The following is a 16,994-nucleotide window of genomic DNA, read 5'->3' as shown; positions in this document are numbered from 1 at the left end:
ATCCCAAACATCATTGCGCACAAATTGTTCAAGTTCTTCATGCATTGCATTGACCCAAAATTCATCTTTTAGTGCATCATTAATATTCTTGGGTTCAATTAGAGACACAAAACATGAGAGACTTACTTGGAAAAATGTGGAACTCATGCACACCAACCCAATCATCTTTTTGTAGTCGACCTTCTCCTTTTTCTTCGTTTACACGTCTTCATGTACTTCACCAATAATTTGTGATGATGGGTGATTCTTCTGAATTTTGATGGGAATATATTTCATGTCATTGATTATCACATCATCATCAATATCTTCATTTTCTATTCCTTCTGTTTGGTTCAGAGGCGGTGTTGCACTCGGTGTTGCCCCACCAGTCTCAACACCTATACTGGTTGGTGCCTCACTTACATCCAGCAGTTCTTCAGTACCCTTTTCCTTAGTTTTTTCTGTTAGATCTGCACAATCATCAAAATACAACATTAATTGATTCAATAGTTGTCCTAGTTCTTAAGTTAAACACACGATAAGCGCGACTATTCATTTAATATCCGAGAAATAGGCATTGATCACTTTTGGAATCAAATTTTGCAAGATGCTTACAATCATTTAACGCATAGCAAACACAGCCAAAGATATGAAAGTATTTAAGGTTTGGTTTTCTTCCCATTAAGATTTCATAGGATGTAATGGTAGATCCATTCCTTAAAATACACAGTTGAAAATGTGACATGCAGTATTCAAAGCTTCGGCCCAAAAACGTTTTGACACATTCTTGGAACTTAGCATGACCCGAGCCATTTCTTGGAGAGTTCGTATTTTTCTTTCAGCTATGTCGTTTTGTTGAGGGGTCTTCGGAGCTGAATATTCATGAGTGATACATTTCTTATCGCACAAAGAAATGAAGTGAGAATTCTCAAACTCCTTACCGTGATCGGTTCTTATTCTGGTCACCCTCAGATCATACAGGTTTTTTATCCTAGCATGTAATTTCTTAAAAGCATCAAAGGTATCAGATTTTTTCTAAGGAAGCTTATCCAAGTAAAGCACGAGAAATCATCAACGTAAACAAACGAATATTTCTTACCACCCAAGCTCTCAACATCCATTGGACCCATTAGATCCATGTGTAATAGTTCAAGGCATCGTGTTGTCCAGAAATGTTGCAACACCGGATGCGCAACACGAGTTTGTTTGCCTTTCTGACAAGGTCCACATATATATGTATTACTTGAACTTAAATTTGGCATACCTCTTACAGCATCAAACTTACACAGATTCTTCAAGGTCTTGAAGCTCGCATGACCCAGTTTTTGATGTCATAGGTCCAAATCACTTACCTTGACATTTCGACAATCATCACATTCTCCCAAAAGATAGCAATTGTCAGCAGACCTAGTACCTGACATAACACAAACAATGACATCATTAAAAACTTCTTAGTTATTTTTGCTGAACCTAACATGTAAATCATCATCACAGAGTTGACTTATGCTTATTAAGTTCGAATTAAGTCCTTCAACATGCAGAACATTGTGAAGTTCAGGAAGCCATCAACGTTCAGAGTTCCTTTGCCTACAATTCTCCCTTTTGCATCACCTCCATAGGTTACACGTTCACCTTTTACTTCAACATAATCAATAAGGTGTTCTTTAGAACCAGTCATGTGGCGAGAGCACCCACTGTCAAAGTACCATGCACCTGCAATGTTAGTTTTTAAAGAGGTATAAATGACATTGCATCGAATAACAGCTTTTGGTACCCAATTTTTTTTGTGGAAGAATTCTTGACTGCAGTGTTGGACTTGGTGTTGGACAACACCTTATGCAACACCCGATTTGAATGCCAACTGAGGTAGTCATTTCTAAGTTTGTAGCAGAAGGGTTTGATGTGCCCAGGCTTATCGCAATAGTGACAGATGAAATGACGCTTTCTTTGCTTGGAGTTTGAGGTTGGCACAGGCTTCTTGACTTGTGACACATTTGCTGAGAAGTGACCTTTTGACGATGAGGAAGATGAGCTGGAAGTTTTCAGCTTTTGGTCAGAGACAAGCTTTGAGCTTTGCACAGCCTTCATAGGTGGATTTACTGTCAAGGGGTCAGCATAGTCTTCAACGCTCTTCACAAATATTGTTGTCTTTGAACTGGAATTAGACGACTCACCATGTTCATACACACTTTCAACGTATCCTATACCAATTCTGCTATCATTTCCCATAGTAAGCATTGAGTCAAGTTTTGATGAGATTGATTTGAATTTTGCAAGGGTCTTCGATGCTTTCTCGAGATCATTCTTGACTTTGCACAGTTCAAGGTCCTTCCTACTCAGCAAGACCTCAAGACGAGACAAGTTGCTCTTCAAATCAGTGTTTTCTTTTAAAAGTATGGAGTTTGTCTCATTTTGTTTGAGCCAATAATCATAAAGTTCTTCGTACATCAATTGGACAATCTCCACAGTGAGCTCTTCTTGGTCGGATCCCTGGATTTTATCAAGATCTAAATTTTCCAGAGATTTAGCATTCAGGCACAGTGACATTGACACGGTGTTGCGGCCTGGTGTTGCAACACCAGTGGCAACACCAAAGGGATTGACCTGCAGTTTATATTCAGTTTATATATATATATCTCTGGATGGCAGATAAGAAGATACAATCGTCTCCTTCCTTGGAGTCACGTTCTCCATCAGTGTCTTCGTCACTTAAGGAATCTGCCATGTTTTTATTTCTGCGAATTCGGTTGGCACACTCATTTGCATAATGACCAAATCCGGACCATTCTCGACATTGGACTGAATCAAGTTTCTTTACCTCTGATCGACTCAATGCTTCATTCCTTGATCTAAAATTCTCTTGAGTAGGTGCAGACATTTTATTCCTTTCAAAATGAGCAAGAGAAGGTTTTGGTGTTGACACAGTTTTCTTCTTGTCTCTCATTCTTTTTAAGTAGTCACCAAATTTCTCAGTAATCAAGGAGATTGACTCCTCACCAAGATCAGATTCATTAACTTCTTGAATTAGGCTGTTCATGGAGTCATCAGTGGTTTGTAATGCAATGGCCTTCCCTTTATTTCTTTTCTGTAGGTCCAAATTCATCTCAAATGTCTGGAGAGAGCTAATCAAGTCTTCCAAGTTAAGTGTAGAAGTGTCCTTAGATTCATCAATAGAACAAAATTTGATGTTGAAGCGTTCTGGGAGGGATCTCAGGACCTTGCTTACCAGTATTTCATTCGACATAGGATCATCGAGACTAAAAGCCTCATTTGCGATGTCACGCAATCTTCGATCGTATTCAACAATAGTCTTGTTCTCCTCCATTCTCAAGCTTTCAAATTTGGAGGTTAACATCCTGAGTTTCGTTCTGCGAACACTTTCAGACCCTTCGCAGTGCTTCTGAAAAATATCTCACGCTTCTTTAGCAGAGATACAGTTGGTCATAATGCTGAACATGTTGACATCAACAGAGATGAATATAGCATTGAACGCCTTTGAGTTAATATTTGAGGTTTGGACTTCATCATTAGACCATGAACTCTCAGGTTTAACTCTATTATCCCCATCATCATCAACTATTCTCGGTGGAGACCAACCATCTAATACTCGTTGCCATGCCATTTCTTCAATAGATTTAATGTACATCCTCATCTTGACTTTCCAGAGGGCATAGTTTGATCCATCCAAGACTGGTGGTCTAAAAGCAGTGCTAGAAGCTAACGTATCCATCAAGTTTTTAGTGTATTTCCTGTAAAAACAGCAGAAGACTAGAATCAATCACTTAGTGTATCAAGCGTTGACTCTGATACCACTTGAAAGTGTTGTAGCTCATAAACGTACAGGAAATATTTAATAACTAATGTATCAGAATTTGGTGTTGTGCTTAGGTGTTGTCAACACCAGTACATAACACTGCAGCGGAAATTAATTATGAACACACAAGAATAATTTTGTTCAATAAACAAAGAGAAGATTTAAATCATGCACAAGTACGAATACTTGTGCGATGCCTCATGGCCAAAATTCACTAGAAAATATATAATCTGATTACACCACACAATGCTAGTAAAGATGTTGAAACTAAATTTCTTGACACTCCAAGAAATTAAATAACCTCAAAATAAGTTACCAACTAAAACCGAGATGCATAAACTAAAACACGTAATGCTAAAAAAAAACCAAACAGAATTACTCGACGATCAACACTCTGCGTCAGTGTTGTTCTTCGAGTGTGGGCAACACCAAACAGCAATACGTGATTGTGTGAGTCGATCACTTAAATTCTTCATGCGTAAATCTTCAATTCTGAAATTCAGCAGCAACGTAGTTATTCTTCCTTCGTCCTTTCAATATTTGATCATCATATTTATATCAGTTCTTAATCTAGATCTTCATAGATGCTCCATACCTATAAACAAGGAAACAAGAGTTTTATTATAATCAAACTCTACACAAGATTGATATATTATATCTTATGGATAATTTCTTAAATTATATTGAACAATTCCCAAAAATACGATTAATTATATCTAGAGAAACAAATCATTAATCAAAATCAAAATCAAAATCGTGTTATTCGACCTCGAGATCAAAATCGTGTTATTCGACCTCGAGCTCGAGTAACTTGATACGTGTTTGTGTGTGTGTGTGTGTCTATATATATATATATATATATATATACAAAATCGTGTTATTCGATCTCGAGTAACTCGATACATTATCGAGTCGAGCTCGAGTTTGAAAATTATTACTCCAGTCGATTCGAGCTCGAGATCGAATATTTTGAATTTTTTTCGAGTCGAGTTCGAGTAGTGTGATATTCAAGCTCGTCTCGAGTCGAACCTGGGAGATTACAAACTATAAATAGTAATGCACTTGGCCGGCCCATTTATTTCGTAATCAAGCCCTTTCACAACAATTGGGCTTGAAAACAATGTCATCAACAATTAACTAATAAAATCAGGTGGTTAGCTCTTTTTTTGGAGTGCTTCTAATAAATGATAGGTTTGATGATATATTGTGAAGGGTAATTTTGAATTAAACAAAAAATTAGGAATAAGAGTTATCCAAAAAATTTTATTTATTTACTAAAATACAAGTCAGCTTCTGGATTTGAATTAAATTAAGTAGAACCGGAGCATAATCAGAATTTGTGGTTAACAAATACAACAAAGAGAGAAAAATGAATAATTATTTTTTAAAGGTTGCAAACATTGCCTAAGTAATATAAATGATAAAATAATTTTAATTTTGATTGTGCAATAATTATATAATTGAAGTCTCCAACATTAATCTGCAGAAACTTGAGAGATAATTTAAGATATTACATGGTTTTGATTAAGACGCTTCCCCTTAATATATGGAAAGTCTTCGCACAAAGAAGTGTACATCATCATTTTTATTATTTATTTTGGTTTTTTAATTAATTATAAATAATATAAAAAAATCAAAAAAACAATTCAAAATTGGAAAAAAAAAATATGAATGTGTTTTTACAAACTAGTATTTAACTCGTGCGATGTACGGGACAATATTATTAAAAATTATTTATTATAAAAAATAATAGATATTTAAATTGTAAAAAAATAATATAATTATAAAAAATAAAAATAAAAAAACTATTTTTTCGTTAATTTTGAAAAACTTTCTTAAATACTGTGGCGCCCCAAACCTCGTCACGTAATCATACAACATGTGACATCATATGCATAAAAAGTTTCTTTTCAACGACGTAATAATATAATGCATATACGACAAAAGAGTGCAATCATAACACTATCTACATCAGTGTAGCAGAAACAGTATAATAAATACACACATACAACTCAAATATGACAATGAGCTATACTATCTCTATCTATTATCAACGACAGAACTGTTTCACTAGACACACCTAGTCCTTCACCACTATCATGTCTCACGGAATAGTCCTGTAACATGTCCAACAGAAACAGCCCCCAAAGGGTGAGCATACACAAGAATCATCATCGTAATACACAACAGTTATATTAACAACATAAAATATAACTGAAATCATAACAGAAATACCCTCTTTGCTGTTTCTGGACAATCAGCCATCAACAACCTCAACAACATCACACTGCAACAATAACATCGACGCTACGTCGCACCTCAACTCCGGGGACAGCAATATCATCGAACGAACAAAAACATCAATATAATGGAGGAATTTTCCTTAGTGACTTTCGCACACATGGAAGTTATTGGTTTCCAGCCTAAATACCATCTTCAACTCAAACTGAGCTAAGAAAAGGAGGAATTTAAATTCCAGAATAATAATGAATATAATGTTCTTATTTGAAACTTTTACAAAACATAAAAGGATTTATTAAAGATATACCAAAGAAATTAAACAACATAGGATTTTACCGAGATCCCATAGTAACATAAATTCATAAAAATCACCGATAAACGCCTTAAACGCCATTTTTGGCTAAGCAGGCTGAAGGGCTACAACATGAATTTGATTTTCCTGGTTAAACTCGAATCTTGTGTTTATCATTTCATGGTTCATCTTTTTATCTTATGTTCTAACCAACCAACCCTTATATTACATTAAATTCTAAAATTTAAATAGATCTTTTATTCTCTCAAATTAATTCCAAGTTACAAATAAATATAGATCATGTCATAGTAAGGTAATAATTTAGTACGAGTGTTTTAGCCTGTCATTCAGGCTAATCTATGAAATATGAAATTAAAAACAGAAAATAAAAACAGAAAATAAAACAATATAAACTTACAGAGTTGTGTTCAGAACTTGAAAATTTTATTAATATACTTCAGAAGTGTTGTTTACAAGAGAAAATAGAGGGAAGCAAACTCGACAGTGTTCTCCTAAGAACACAAAATGAACCTATAAATAGATGGAAGAGCCGGACATGAAACCCCGGATTCCAACTAAAAATATAAACAATACAATACTTTATTAAAGCAAATAGTAACATAATTACAAAATTCAAAAGTATGATTGTGATATTCCACCACTGATTGATGTGATATGCCACCAACTATGAATAGTGAGATTCCACCACCATCAATTATTAAAGATGAATAATTTAATCATCTTTAATATTGTCCTTTATAGAATTTTTCAGATTTTCAAAAATATCATCAATTTGAGAGAGTTGATGAATATCATCCTCTGGATCTTGTGCATCTTGCATCTGCATTATATGGATAAATTGATTTTCACTGGATTCAAATGCCATAGATTTATCAGATTTTAGATAATATAAAATATTTAAGATTTCCAACGCCGATATATCTATTTGGACCAGCCAACGATCAAATTTCCAAAACTCAAAACATGAAACTTCTATATCTTTGAGTTTTCTACGTTATATCCAAATTTCAAATCATTTGGACTTCATATGACCAACATATGTCACATTTCATTCTTTAAAAATCGTTAATTATTTACTAATATCATATTACCAAATCAACAACTTGTGATATTTTACTTCAAGCATTACATTTCTACCCCCCTTAAATGAATTTCAACCCCGAAATTAATCAACAACAGTAGTAACATGCATAAATAAAGATACGTCATATCATCAGAATAAGTAGGGGTAGAGCTCCCTCATATGCCGCTTTGTCTCCCAAGTGGCCTATTCGACACCTCTATGCTCCCAGTGAACTTTCACCATCGGTATAAGCTTACTACGAAGCTTCCGTTCAGATCGATCCAAAATACAAACTGGTTTCTCCACATAAGACGCATCAGGATCTAACTGAACCTCAGAAATATCCAACACATGTGAAGAATCTGGCTCATACTTACGCAATATCGACACATGAAACACATCATGAATACCAGATAAAGATGGAGGTAGAGCCAGTCGATAAGCCAAAGTGCCTATCCGCTGCAATATCTCATACGGGCCAACATATCTCGGTGCCAAATTTCCTTTCATACCAAATCGTATTGTGCCACGAAAAGGAAAAACTTTCAAAAATGCTCGATCGCCATGCTGAAACTCTAAGGGTCTTCGTCTTTTATTGGCATAGGCGGCCTGTCTATCTTGAGCTGCTTGCAATCGCTGTTGTATCAACTTTACTTTCTGTTCCATCTCAAGAATCATCTCAGGACCGGTAACTGCAGCTCGATCAACATCATCCCAGTATAAATGAGATCTACAACGTCTCCCATACAATGTCTCAAATGGAGCCATCTGAATACTACTCTAATAACTATTGTTATACGCAAACTCCACCAATGGAATAGATGACTACCAAACAAATTTAAAATCCATAACTTAAGCACGCAACATACTCTCCAGCGTCTGAATAGTACGATCAGTCTGACCATCTGTCTGAGGATGATAAGCTGTACTCAATCTCAACTCTGTCCCCATCGCAGTCTGCAATCCTTCCCAAAAATAAGAAGTAAATCGAGGATCTCTATCAGATATAATAGACACTGGAATCCCATGAAACCGTACGATCTCTCGTATATACAACTGTACCATCGTCAAGTACGTACTACTCATGCTATAGGGTATAAAATGTGCAACTTTCGTCAATCGATCAACAATCACCCAAATAGCATCAATAGTTTCAGTGCTTCTTGGCAAATGAGTCACAAAATCCATCGATATGTGCTCCCATTTCCAAGTCGGTACTTCTAAACTCCTCATTTCACCTCCTGGCCTTCTCCTCTCAGCTTTGATCTGTTGACAATTAAGATATCGATGTACAAAATCTAGAGATGTAAACAAACCAAACCGTTCATGAGCTCTTCGAAGCTCGATTCGATAAAAGCTCGTTTGAACTCGTTTAATGAGGCTCGTTAAGATAAACAAACCAAACTCAAGCTTTACAGTATTCGGCTCGTTAGCTCGTGAACATGTTCATTGGTAAGTTCATGAGTAATCTTTTAGATGAAAAAATAATAGTTTTGATATTTGATTTATTGATTTTGCATATTATTTATGAAATATATAGAAAAATCTATTAAATTTATTTATTATAATAAATTTTCAAATTTTAATAAGAATAATATATTTTTATTTAAATATATAATTTACTTTTTAATTAATTTAATGAAAATTTAAATGTATAATTCATATTTATTAAGTTTGTTTAGGCTCGATAAAGGCTTGAATAAGCTCGTGAGCCGTGCATATATTCGTTAAATAAAGCTCGAGCTCGGCTCGATTATAAACGAACCAAGCTCAAACATTCAAGAGTTTGGCTCGGCTCGACTCGATTACATCCCTAAAAAAAATCTATCACATCACGTTTCATTCTTTTCCAGCAAAACTGAGAGCGTAGATCCTTATACATTTTCCTGCCACCAGGATGAATAGAATATGGACTACAATGTGCACGCCGCAACATGCTCTGGCGCAACTCAGATGCATCAGGAACTACCCATCTACCATTCATCCTCAAACTGCCATCATCAGCTACTCTAAAATGAGTATCTTGTTTCCGAGAAACTAACTCCTTCCATCGCCTAACTCTCTCATCTGTCATCTGTGCCTCACGAATATAACCATATATATCAGGTTCAGCTAATAAGGTAGATACCTGGATATGAGTCGTCGAGATATCAAAATTATATCCCAAGGAACAACAAGATATCATCATAACTGATAAACGACTCACATCCTCCGCATTACAACTCACTTTACGGCTCAATGCATCAGCTGTAAGATTGGCTCGACCAGGATGATATTCAATCTCACAATCATAATCTTTCAGCAAATCTAGCCATCGTCTTTATCTCATATTCAACTCTGTCTGTGTAAACAGAAATCTCAAGCTCTTATGATCAGTATAAATCGTAAACGAGATACCATATGAATAGTGTCTCCATATCTTCAAGGCAAAGATAATGGCTGCCAACTCCAAGTCATGCACAGGGTACCTTGTTTTGTGTGGTTTCAGCTGTCTCGAGGCATATGCCACAACATGTCGATCCTGCATCAAAACACATCCCAAACCAAGTAATGATGCATCAGTATAAACAACAAACATCTCGTTCTCTGTAGGGATTGATAACACCAGTGTAGTCGTAAATCGGTGCTTCAACTCCTGAAAACTCCTCTCACATGCTTCAGACCACTGAAATCGGACACCTTTCTGAGTCAACAGTGTCAAAGGTCTAGCAATCTTTGAAAATCCCTCGATAAATCGACGATAATAACCTGCTAAACCCAAGAAACTACGGATCTCTGGTACAGATGTAGGTGCAGACCACTATAACACGTCTTCGACCTTCGTTGGATCAACAGAAATCTCATCTCTCGATATAACATGACCCAAGAAGACCACTCGATCAAACCAAAACTCACACTTACTGAGTTTGGCATACAACTGTCTATCTCGCAGTACCTGTAATACTTAACGTAAATGTCCTGCATGCTCAGCCTTACTCCTGGAATATATCAATATATCATCAATAAACACAATAACAAATCGATCGAGATAAGGCAGAAACACCATATTCATCAAACTCATGAACACAGCTGGAGAATTCGTCAACCCAAACGGCATAACTAAAAACTCATAATGCCCATATCTGGTCCTGAATGCTGTCTTCTGAATATCCTCTTCTCTAACTTGTATCTGATGATATCCTGATCTCAAATCAATCTTCGAATATACTGAGGTTCCCAGCAACTGATCAAACAAATCATCAATACGAGGGAGGGGATATTTATTCTTAATTGTTGCTTTATTCAGCTGTCGATAGTCAATACAAAGACGCATCGTTCCATCTTTCTTTCTCACAAATAGGACTGGTGCACCCCAAGGTGATACACTAGGACGAATGTATCCCTTGTCCAATAAGTCCTGTAACTGGGATTTCAACTCTCTCAACTCTACTGGTGCCATTCTGTAAGGAGCACGAGAAATAAGGGAAGTACCAGGTATCAACTCAATTCCAAACTTCACCTCACGAACTGGTGGAAAGCCTGAAATCTCATCAGGAAATACATCGACAAACTCAAGAACTACAGGTATCTCATCTATTCCCACCTCCTTCTTCTTTTCTGTCACATCTACAGCATAAATAAGATAACCCTCATGTCCATGCTCCAATAACCGAGACATCCGGATAGCAGATACCAACGGAACACGGGGACGAGAAACCTTCCCATAAAATGTCCAATGCTCTTTCTCGTCTGTATAAAAATATACCACCCGCTGATAACAATCAACAGTTGCACAATATCTCCTCAGCACATTAATTCTCACAATACAATCAAAATCAGTCATCTCCAAAATAATCATATCAGATCTCAGCTCGTAGCCCTCATAAAAAATAATAACATCTGATATCATAGATACAACTGACATATCAACTCCAGAGGGTGTCGAAACAGAAAGAGGCATAGACAATGGAGACGGCGCATATGATGGTCAACCACAAACTTCTTCGATATAAAAGTATACGAGGCACCTGTATCAACAAGAATATAAGCAGGATAAGAACATAACTAACACTTACCCGCTATCATCTCCTCTCGTGCTTCCTCAGCCTGCTCTCGTGTCAAAGCATACACATGTGCCTGAGGCGGACCAGCTCCCTGTATATGTGGCTGTCCTCCAGAAAGTCGTGGTGTAAACTGCCGAGGCTGTTGTCCTCCCCTCTCTGAGGATCTACCTCTATCACTCCTGGGCTCTCGCTGTCCCTCACGACTAGGACACTGTCTGGATATATGGCCCACACCGTCACACACAAAACAAGTGATCTCGGTCTGTGTACATTGTTTGATCAAATGAGGTCCCCCACAACGAAAACATCTCATTGCTCTGGACTCCCCTCTCTGCCCCTGAACAGACTGAGAACTTCCTCCACGACTCTCAACATGTCGTGAATCAAATCGACGCTTCCTAGATGATGCTGAAGAAGAATATGAACCCTTCTGATATTTAAAAGACTGTCCATGCGGTCGCAATGACTCCCTAGTCGGCTCTGATTATCGTCCCTGAGCCCCATACTCCTGCATAACCAACTCAGCCATCTCAGCCCTCGTCACTGCATCCTCAATTGATACCGGGTTATTTGATTGCACACGATCAAATAACTCTTACTTCAACCATCTCAAGAAATGCCTCATCTTCACATGAACATTCGTAGCAACATGTGGCACATATTTCAACAATGCAGAATATCGAATCTCATACTCAGCAACAGACATACTACCCTGTCTCAAATCCTCGAATTCTCAATCTTTCTTTTTTCTGGCTGCTATAGAAAAATATTTTTCAAGAAAACAAGATCGGAACACATGCCAATCAACAATACGGCCCTGTGCTCTCAATCCGGCCTTAGTCGTCTGCCACCACAATAATACATTCCTCGAAAGCTGAAATGTAACCAATCGTAACCAAGAAGACCTAGCACACGGAGCAGTCACAAATATCTGCTCTATCCTCTCAATCCACTCCTCTGCTCACTCGCCAGTCTCAGAGCTGTCAAATCTCGGCGGAAGATAACATCTAAACTGTGCCAAAGTCAACTCACCAGGCAATAAAGGCTGATCTGCAGGTTCCTGTCCCATAGGAGGAGGTGGAAATAGATTCATCTGTCCAAACCCACTGTCAACCTCTTCTGTTTCCTCGTGTAGATGTACATGTTCTCTAGGTGCCATCACCGGAAAATCAAATTGTTAATAATAACATTTAACAAACCCAATACCGACGAAATGCATAGAGACACGCAACTAAAGAACAATCAATCATACCAAGAACTCATCAAAAACAAGTCAAATGCATAGAGACACGCAGATAATATCGCCATCCAACTCCCTCATCACAAACCCAACTCCTAACCATCCAAACATCTAACATATGCTCTAATACCACCAATGTGGCGCTCCAAACCTCGTAACATAATCATACAATATGTGACATCATATGCATAAAAATTTTCTTTTCAACGACGTAATAATATAATGCATATACGACAAAATAGTGTAATCATCACACTATCTACATCAGTGTAGCAGAAACAGTATAATAAATACACACATACAACTCAAATAAGACAATGAGCTATACTATCTCTATCTACTATCAACTACATGACTGTTTGACTACACACACCTAGTCCTTCACCACTATCATGTCTCACGACATAGTTCTGTAACATGTCCAACAGAAACAGACCCCAAAGGGTGAGCATACACAACAATCATCATCGTAATACATAACAGTTATATTAACAACATAAAATATAACTGAAATCATAACAGAAATACCCCATTTGTCGTTTCTGGACAATCAGCCATCAACAACCTCAACAACATCACACTGCAATAATAACATCGACGATACGTCGCACCCCAACTCCGGCGACAGCAATATCATCGAACGAACAACAACATTACGTCGCACCCCAACTCCGACGACAACAATATCGTTGAACGAACAAAAACATCAACGATACGTCGCACCCCAACTCCGACGACAGCAATATCGTTGAACGAACAGCATCAACGTGACGTCTCCCAACAACGATAACCAACAACATCAACAATAATAAATAACAACAAATATAATATCAAATCACCCATATCTAGTGATTTACCATCGTTCAACACAATAGTATTTATCAATACTAAACAATAACAACATATGCTCGTATGTCAACACGTACTTGATAATCGAGTATATATAAAATCCGGCTAATTCTTTGATTCCGAGGCTTGTGACGTATCTCAAATCGAAGACCTCGTGTCAACGATCCCAGAACTGAAGTCGGTTCGTCGATTGGATAAACCGTTAAGTCGCAAAATCGGAAAGAAAATCCGAAAATCCTATATTTATTTCTTCTTCTCTCCTCTGTTGTGTCGTTCGTTTCTATCCTCCATTCATTGAGTTTGGTGACTAAAATCAAATTTAGTTTTTTTATTAATACTATATTATATTAATAAAATAATAATATAATATAATATAAAATATTTAAGATTTTCAACGCCGATATATACGTTTGGATCAGTCAAACGATCAAATTTTCCAAAACTCAAAACATAAAACTTCTATATCTTCGAGTTTTCTATGTTATATCCAAATTTCAAATCATCTGGACTTCATATGACCAACATATGTCACATTTCATTCTTTAAAAATCGTTAATTATTTAGTAATATCATATTACCAAATCAACAACTTGTGATATTTACTTCAGACATTACAAATACAATGTATGTCGATTAATTGTATTAGTGTAAGACAATGACATGATTCTTATCGTGCTTAATATATTAATGTCGACTACCATCCTAAATACATATTTAGTTCTTTAATTTCCGAGAAGCTATATCTATTATTATTTTTTAATATGTGATAAATAAATATTTTTAAATCAAATTCAATAAAAACAACGAGAAATATTTTTTTTCAAAATTAAGTAACTTCCTCTAAATCCTCATTCATAAACAATTTTGTGACATGGTATATATTCTACACATTTGAAGGATAACAACAATTATCTCATCAATAGTTTTGATTTTATTTTACACACAATCTTAAATTTAAATACCAAATTATTAAATTGTATAAAAAATTAATATTTCAACATCGTTTCATCACTTTACAAAAATACGATCAAGTTATGAACGCTAACATTAACAGTAGATCCAAAAATATGAATTTACCCGTAAAATATTTTAATATTTTAAATTGATTTATCCGAATTTATATCATATTAATCCAAATTTATACAAAATTTACATATAAATTTCGTATAAAAAACTTGAATCACCCAGATTAAAGTCCGTGTCATTGACGGTGGCTCCGCCACAGGCTGACGCCGACATAAAGTTACCTTATTATTATCATGCTCTAAGTCATGCATGTTTCATTAAGTGGCCCATTTTTTTATTTAAAAAAAAATTCAAAAATTTTAGCATATATACACGTCAACATTCTGAAGGGAAGATTCATGCAGCTTAATTTCTGACATGGTCGTTTAGTATTTTCTATGTTTTTTTTTTTTCTATTACCAAGTTGGGGAGAGAATTTGTGAGTTGGCATGGCATGGAATCCATACCTCTCCCACTTAACCCAAAAGAAAAAATCACTTATACCAAGTAGTATTATATCAACTTTGAACCATTTAAAAACTAAGGACACGATCAAGTTTTGACTCGTGGATTTGCTTGTTATTTCAGTTACGAAAAATGAAAAAATCATACCAACTCCATTGAAAAGTTAATAAATTATTGTACATTTTCATAATTGAAAATGCGTTTGTTTATTTAAATTGAGATCGGATACTTATCCGTTTTAAGAGATATTTATATATTTTAAACATTCGATCGAGTTTGTTCTTTATTAACAACATTAAATTAAGCTAAGCTCACGTTAAGACTGAATCACAGAAAATCTTTCAAGGCTCTATAAATATGTCAATATCTCATTTTCAAAATACGCTCTCATTTTTCATTCGTAGTGACTTGATCTCTGGAATTTTTTCTCGGATAGTTCTGACTTGAACATCGGAAGATTTTCGCAATCGCGATAGCAACAAAAGTCATTTTGCAAGGGCCAATATAAAACTTCTAGCGAGTGGATTTTAAAGCTCGAATTATCAATGGAGGGGTGGCTCAATTGCAAAGATAGCATTTTAAATACCCATGCGTTTCCATTCATTTTATGATCTTAAAAAATAAAGTGTCTTGATTTTACTATTTTAACTAAACAAATCTCAAAAAAAAAATTAGGAAAAAAATAGTGAAATAATTTCATATATGTTATAAATTGTTAATAAATTATTATAAATAACTTATTAGTATATATTTGAAACTTATAAGGTATCTATTTTTATGCATATAAGTTTTATTCAAGAGTAGGTCTCTTGTGAGATGGTCTCGCGAATCTTTTTCTGTGAGACGGGTGATCAATCTTACCGATATTCACAATAAAAAGTAATACTTTTAGCATAAAAAATAATATTTTTTATGGATGAGCCAAATAAAATATATGTCTTCAAAATACGACCCTGGGACCGTCTCACACAAGTTTTTATTTTTTTTTCAAATTAACCTCAATACTTATGGATGCAACCAAAATTACTTTCAAATATTATTTTCTTATTATTTTTTTCTCTGGATTTAAGTATTAACATGATATATTTAAGTAAAATATAAAATTATGCATAATTTGATTGAAAATTACTAACCATTTATGAAACTTAAACTCCGATTGGTATACTAAGTGATGTTTGGGTAAATTTTGAGTGTTGATATTTAGCAATATATATAGAATAAATAATAAATAGTGTGACCTTATGTTGAACGATCGAGATTTTGGAATAATTCAAAGGCTTAATAATTGAACCCATCATAAAAGAGGCAATACACAATTCTAGACACTCATTGACAATTACTTCCACATTAGAAAACATAATATGACGTTGATATATATATATATATATAATGGAAAAAGAATAATTTTTTTAATGCCAATCTTCTTTGTAATGATAGATATTAGCACCAAGTTGTGCCACACATACGTATTCCAAATATTTATGTTATATATTGATGTAATTTTGAAAAATGTTGATATCTCATGAAAAATATAGATGTGACATCATAAATTATTCTCATATCCAATGTCACGTCTGATAGAAGACTAAAGTAGTCAAAAGTTAAAACTTAGTGTAACAAAACAAAATTTTGAAAATTTAATAAAAGATGTTAGTTGTCTCACATCGGTTAAATAAAATCCATGGAGTTGCATATATAGACTTGAATAATCATTTCCTCTTGAACTAGCTTTTATGGTTGAGTTATGTCCAAATCTCATTTTTAACATGGTATCAGAGCTCAGGTTCTACCGTTATGTATTGGATCGTCCCTAGTTGGGTCACATGTTATGTTCATAATTTGGTTATTTGTAAACTTCACGCTCCATATATTCATTCCTGGCCGTGGGAGGGTGTGTTAGTTGTGTCCCACATCGGCTAAATAAAATCCCTGTGATGCGATCCTGGTGAAATGGATGAGCAGGGTCGGTGCTCCACCGGATC

General features: G+C 35.4%; 1 protein-coding gene across 1 annotated transcript; it reads right to left on the bottom strand.

Annotated features, from left to right (window-relative positions):
- Positions 1-7,614: 7,614 nt before the first annotated feature.
- Positions 7,615-8,178, bottom strand: LOC142550218 (uncharacterized). The gene has a single exon (XM_075659456.1). It carries the CDS (start codon positions 8,176-8,178, stop codon positions 7,615-7,617), a length of 564 nt encoding a protein of 187 aa, XP_075515571.1.
- Between the last annotated feature and the right edge of the window lie 8,816 nt (positions 8,179-16,994).

This window comes from Primulina tabacum, chromosome 6 (assembly GCF_025594145.1).
Source record: "Primulina tabacum isolate GXHZ01 chromosome 6, ASM2559414v2, whole genome shotgun sequence".
NCBI lineage: Eukaryota > Viridiplantae > Streptophyta > Magnoliopsida > Lamiales > Gesneriaceae > Primulina > Primulina tabacum.
Note: the sequence above shows the minus strand (reverse complement) of the source record. Positions and strands in the feature narration are given on the sequence as shown.

Excerpts from the sequence above, each read along its gene's own strand:
- LOC142550218 (XM_075659456.1), bottom strand. The coding sequence starts at position 8,178 with ATGGCTCCATTTGAGACATTGTATGGGAGACGTTGTAGATCTCATTTA.